General features: G+C 42.2%; 1 protein-coding gene across 1 annotated transcript; it reads right to left on the bottom strand.

Moving 5' to 3' along the window:
- Positions 1–1470: 1470 nt before the first annotated feature.
- On the bottom strand, positions 1471–5842 carry Tchhl1 (trichohyalin like 1). Its single transcript, XM_008828273.1, has 2 exons — positions 5705–5842; positions 1471–3501 (listed from the first exon to the last, which is right to left on the bottom strand). The coding sequence occupies exons 1-2, from the start codon at positions 5840–5842 to the stop codon at positions 1471–1473; spliced, it is 2169 nt and encodes a 722-aa protein (XP_008826495.1).
- Positions 5843–6335: the final 493 nt, after the last annotated feature.

Genomic DNA, 6335 nt, shown 5'->3' with positions numbered 1-6335 from the left:
CTTGGGGCTTGCTGGCCAGGCAGTCTGGCTGAATTGAGTTCTAGGTTCCTTGAGAAACCTTTCCCCTCCTAATAAGGTGGGGAGTAATTGAAGATGGCACCCATTCTCAACTTCTGGCCTCTGTGTATGTACAGACTCACCCCATGACCCCCCCTAGAAGAATGAAAAGAGCTGAAAGTATTGGAGAGAAGAGGGGAGAAGGCATATGTTTGGATTTTAGGTTTTAGAAGAGGTATAAATTGATGAAGAAAAAATTTGAATCTTGGGGGCAGAATGAAAAGGGAAGGAGTATTGGGCTGATTTTTTGCCTTCAAGAAACATTTTATGATCAGTATTTCTGGGTCATCACCAGGCTTTTAGAGTATCATCTTTTAATTACTGTATTTTGAAACAAAACACAATAACTGATTATTTTTGTTTCTGTTCAGTGTCTCCAAGGCAAGATGGAGAATGAAGGAAAAATAAACCAAAGAAACCAACAAAAGAAATTAACCATCAAGTTATTTAATTATCAATTTTAACTCAACACTCCTTGATAAAGCACATTTAGTACACCCTCTGGACAGCTGGTTAGAAGAGTTCTTCTGGAATCAGGCACACTTTAGATTTTTATTCTTTCTCCTCTCTCAGAATTATTATTATTATTCTGGTTGCTTATTTGAGTCAGAAGCCATGAAAGACTTGTAAAAGAATGAGACTTAATGAAGACTTATTGAATGAATGAATGTGCCCAGGGCAGAGATCCAACTGTACCTGTAAATGAGCAAAGGGCCATGAGCTTACTTTAGTTAAATGCTAGAAAATGAGAGTTATTTTAAAATTTGAATTTAGTTTCAGGGATAAAACTTTAGGACAAGCTTGAACTCCTTCTAGGAAATATAAAGTACCTATGGATTAGTATGTTATTTTATTATTTTTAATTTTTAATTATTATTAGTGTGCATATATGAGCACGTGTACCACAGCATGCATGTGGAGGTCAGAAGATAACTTTGCGTAGTCAGTTCTCTCCTTCCACCTTTATGTGGGTTCTGGGGATCAAACTCAGGTCATCAGGCTTGCACAGCAAGCACTTTACCTGCTGAGTCATCTCACCAGCCCTGAATTAGCATTTTATAATAGTATTTCAAAGTCTAATAATTTTGTACTGCTATGTTTAAAAAAAGAACTGAGGCCTGCTAAACATGTGGAAAGCATTTTTCTCTTTTTAATGATAGATAAACTAAGAGAAATAATCTCATGATAAAGCCCATTTCAGTACTGGGAAATAAGGTTGTATGGTAAGAGTCCTGCTTCTGTTCGTGTAGTCAGATGGTGGTGGCTCCCACTGCTAAGTACTCTATTATTTGTTCTTGCATAAATTTAGAAGAGAATGCAAAGGATTATTAACCTTCACCTGAATGTGTGCATGTGAGTATTGCGGATGAATGAGAGGGAAGAAGCTGGAGTGTGTGAGATGAATGAAGGTCCTCAGAGAACCTGTGATAAAGATGATTCACTGCTTTGTTCGGCAGCTTCTCTTGATGACTCCTGGGGATTTTCAACTTCTTCCTCCAATGCTGTGGGCTTTTCTTTTTCAACATGTGTCTTGGGGGAGGCTAACTTGTTCTCTTCTAGACTTTTGAATAGGGTCTCTTGGGTCTCTGGTGCTCCATCTTCTTTGGCGTCTGGGCCCTGGACCTTTAGCTCTTTTCTGTTACCATCCTTATCAGGGAGCTGCTCTACGGAAATCTGACCACGGAAGTCTGCATCCTGGGTCTCTGAACTCTCTGCCTCTAGGAATTTTCTGTTTTCATCTCCTGCTGTGGTCTCCTGTGCCTGTGAATGTTCACTGGGCTCCACAGCTGCCCCTAGGCCTCTGTCGGTCCCTGGGCTCTGACTGTTGTGTTTCTCTCTGGCAGGCTGTTCCTGTTCCTGTGGGAGCTGCACATCTTGGACTGACAGTACTACTGCCTCATGTGCTCTGCTGCTCTCTCCTGGTGCTCTCTGTTTCCCGGCACCTGGGTTGTTATTGTGACCCTCTTGCATAGTCCTTCCGTGGGGGTCCACCTGACTCTGGGAATCCCCTGGCACATGGGGTTTACCTGTCTCTGAGCTGCTGTTACCAATCACCAGAGCCAGGCTGTTGGGAGCTCCACTAGACCCCTCACTATTCTGTGCAACTGGCAACACAGGATCCTCCTCCTCATAGGCATCATCCTTCCTGACCGGCTTATCCTGAGTCCTAGTGACCCCAGTATTTTCTCTCCGAGACTGCTTTTCAACAGGTGCCGGCTCCCGTGTTCTTTCCCTTGCTCCTGGTGTCTCTTCAGCTGCAGGGCAGTTTTCATTGCTTGCAAATGCTTCTGCTGTGTCTTCCTTGGGATGTCTTGCCTCTTTTGCTGAGACTGATGCTTTTTTAATTTCAGAGACATTTCCTTCTTTGGAGCTTAGATCTTGTATGCAAGAACCTTTTTCAGCACCGGTTTCCCTCCATGAGGCTTGGGATTCTTGATGCATCCCATCTTGTGTTTGGGATTCCAATGCGGGGGGGTGAGTTTTTCTTTCATGCTCTGTCTGTGCCTCATGAATTCTCCCCTCTTCCTTTTCTGCTGCTTCATGTTCTCTTTCTTGTGCTGGTAATTCGGGGGTCTCAGATGTTCTATTACCGTCCTCAGGCTCATCTGAATTTGTGGTCTCTGGTGGTGCTCTGCCAGCATCGTTTTCTGGTTCTCGAGTCTCAGACATTCTGTAATCATCCATAGACTCAATACATTTCTGTGCCCCAGATGGTTTCCTGGCAGCAGCTTGTACTGGCAAGTCAGTGAGCTCTGAACTGGGTTTATCGTCTCCTTGCAAGAATGGATCTTGTGCTTTAGAATGTTTCATGATATTCTTTTCTGTGTCAATTTCCTGGTCTTTAGATGGTCTCTGTGCTATTTCTTTTCGGTCACTTGTTTTGGTGTCACTTTGCCTCCTGACTGGTTGATCTCCTTCTTTAGGGATCTTGCCTGTAGGACTGCTGGTCTGTTTTGATCCTTCTAACAGCTTGTTTATCTTAAATTGGTCTCCATCGTCTTCTGCTGCTGAGACATCTGCTACTTCCTGACCATCTTCTTCTAGACGTTGGCTCTTAGGGTCATTGGGCTCGGCCACTTCCCTTGGCAGATTGTGAGTCTCAGTGTCTTCCCATGGGCTCACCTTATTGTATCCAACTGCCTCTTCTTTGTTGCTGAGCTGAGCTGATGATGCTGTTCCTGAAGGAGGTATCGACCTTCCCTGAGTTGGCAGAACTCCTGCTACCTGCTGACGACTTCTGGTGATTGCCCAACGGCCCACATCATCTGTCTTCTCTGATCTAGACTTCTGTTGGGGTTCTGAATTTAGTGATGATTTTATGTCAAGGTAACAGAGGCTCAATAAACTGAAGGTTGCAAGAAGAAATTCCTCAAAACTGATGGTGCCATCTCTGTCACTATCCAGAAGGTTCAACTTTCTCTCCACAGCATGTAAGACATGTGGCTGCATACAAACATAAAGAGAAATCAGCTTATTGATATGTTGTCAAATGTTCTGAGTAGCTGCAGTTCTCCTGAGAATCCCCTATTTTTTTAGTTAAAAAATTTATGTAATAACCACATGATTAGAAGAAGCATTTCATTATAGCTTTAACATATTCAATAACACACACCAGACCAGGGATATATCACTTTTGAAAGTGGTTCTAAAATTTTTTGTAAGACATAAAATTGAATGAATTTTTAACCTTTAAAAAAGATCTCCATTTCATTTTAAAATATAGTTTCCTACAGAAAGACTTATTTTTAATGCTACTAATACTTTGATGTTTGCACATGCATCTCTAATCTCTATGCATCTGATTATTACTAGTCACAGTCGGTTACACTTGGATCCTTGGCACCTGGGTATGGATATGAAGTCCTCAGGTAGATTTCAATGGTAATGTTTATCACCTCTATGAATTAACATGAAGTACATTTTTAATGCTTCCTCCTCAAATATGTTATTTTTTATTTGTTGATTTTTGTGTGTGTGTATATCATACAGAACATCTCAATCTTATTCATCTATATACCCACTTCCCAAATGGCACCCTCCCATAACCCTCCTACTCCCCACTGGAGCCCATATACTCTGTCATCCTTGTTACTGACCACTGTCTTGTCAGTGCCTCCAGCCGTCCCCAGTGCTTGTTCATCTGCTCATACTAGTTGGCCTATCTAGAGAGCCGTGTTTTAGGAAGGTCAGCTGTTCCTCATTAGCAGCAATCAGTTGTCAATATTCTTTTAGATAAGATTGGGGTCTGCTGTTCATTTTCCCAGTTCTATGCTGGGTTACTGTCTGGGAGTCTCTTGGGCCACCCTGGCCAACCAAAGGAAGGTATCTCCTGTCTGGTATTGTTTCTTGTTATGTAGCCTTTAGCTATATATATATGAACTCTTAAAGGATTATATTGACCCCTTTAATCTTTGGTTATACTTTCCTTTTGGGTGTTTAAGACCCTACAGTTGGCCCAGATAAACCAATTTATTTTTACTCTTAAGGCTGTTTGAGTATCTGTTTCTCAGGGCTCACATGGGCTTGGGAGGAGCCCCTGGCTCCTTTCTTTTACCAGTTCCATCTATGTGAAGGTAAGTCAAAGGTCCTGCTTGACCATGGCTCACTTTGCTTGGAAGCATGGAGAAATGTTTCCTCTGTGTTGACCCTCCTCTTTGTAGACTGGACACTGGTTCAAGTCCATATGGTGGGGTCTCCATGGCCTCCTTGATCAAGAGGACAGGTGACTCACCACAGTTACAGGACATTTTGAGAGATGCTCATAGTCCCCTGGAACTTAGTTGACCTAGGAGGGAAAGGATCAAAAATTGTCCTTTATGTCCCTCTGACCAAATTAGTATAGGCCTCAAAGTATGTCTGTTAAATATCCAAGAAGGTTAGTTCCACCCGTCTGGTACTTTTAATTACTGTGTCATGTAGATAAATCTTGGGCAAAGACCAAATATTCTCAGATAAACCTTGTATAGACAGATATTATATTCCTTGATCTGGTTGTATGTATAATTTGTCAGTAGGTTGTTGGACTAATATGTTTCCCTCTGATTTTTTAAACCTAGCTAGGCATTATTTATCTCTCACATTGTCTTACCCTTCCACCATGGTTTCCCCATTTAAGGTGTCCCCATTTTCCCCATTTCTCCCTTAATGATACCCTTCTCTTATGGTCCCACCTCTCTTGAGCTCCTTCTTTCCCTTTATTCCCTAGGTTCCTTGTATAACCTTCCCTCCCCCTTCCCCTTAAAATAACCACATTTTATCCATATCTCCCTTATTAATGTCTGTTTCCTACTGTTCTTCTATTTCAGAGAATCCCCTATATTTTGCATCCTATTTTTAATGAGTGAAATTCCTCTAACAGTGAGACTTCAGTGTCTTTGATGCCATTTTCATCTTTGTACTCTAATGAGCACTAGCTCTCACATCACATGTGAGTTGTCATTAGATGCATCATAGATTTCTGACTCTACTCAGAGGAAGCAATAGTTCCAGTAATGAAACCTCCTGTTCTCTCTAGGACTGACTAAGTAATTTCACAAAAGGGACAGTTGAGACTGCAAAAAAAATTGTACAAAGGTCAGTGAAAGTTGAAAGCTGGTTAGCCAAGTGCAAAATGGGCAGATAGGAAATGGCTCTGTGAGTGCCTCACCTGAAGGAAGTCCCCAAACTCGCCCTCAAGGAGCTGTTTCAGCTCTCTGTGGGTCAGCGTTGCCTTCTCATTGTCCTCACTGGCGTACTTGTGGAATGTCTCGATGACACAGAGGATATCTCTCAGAAGCCTTGGCATCTTTGCAAACTCCAGAGAGACTACAAGAAAGAATAAGGCTCATTTTCCAGGCCAGGCCCTTCAGGAAAGGCATACGGTGATCACCCTTTTCCAGCTTCTCCCCACCTCTGCTCACATTGCCTGCCGCATTCTGTACTTAAAATACTATATTTGAATTCCAGGAGTGATTTAGTTGTGCATAGATCTAGCACAGAACAGACACTTCACTCTGTGCTATAGTAAATAGCAATGCTCATGTGAGGGAACACTTTATTTCAAGAAGAAGGAAAAAAGAAAGAAAAAATAACTGAAGCATTAGTACCGAAATGCACAAATGGAAGCCAACAGAGGGGATTCATTCTTTGAACCTCACATGAGAGTGCCCATCTGCTTTCCTCTCCCCTGGCTCAGTTTAGCCTCCTCTGGCAGCAAAGAAAGTTAATTAAGCTTCTTAGAGGGAAGAGAAATGATGTCAAGAAAATCCACCCTCGTGTTGGTCGGTGGCAGATACATG

The sequence above is a fragment of the Nannospalax galili genome, unplaced genomic scaffold (genome assembly GCF_000622305.1).
Source record: "Nannospalax galili isolate Female #2095 unplaced genomic scaffold, S.galili_v1.0 scaffold752, whole genome shotgun sequence".
Classification (NCBI taxonomy): Eukaryota; Metazoa; Chordata; class Mammalia; order Rodentia; family Spalacidae; genus Nannospalax; species Nannospalax galili.
This window is presented reverse-complemented; position numbering and strand designations above follow the sequence as displayed.

Coding starts and splice junctions, on each gene's coding strand:
- Tchhl1 (XM_008828273.1), bottom strand. CDS start 5,842: ATGCCAAGGCTTCTGAGAGATATCCTCTGTGTCATCGAGACATTCCAC. Junction 3,502..5,704: donor AGTTTGGGGACTTCCTTCAG/GTGAGGCACTCA, acceptor GTTTGTATGCAG/CCACATGTCTTACATGCTGT.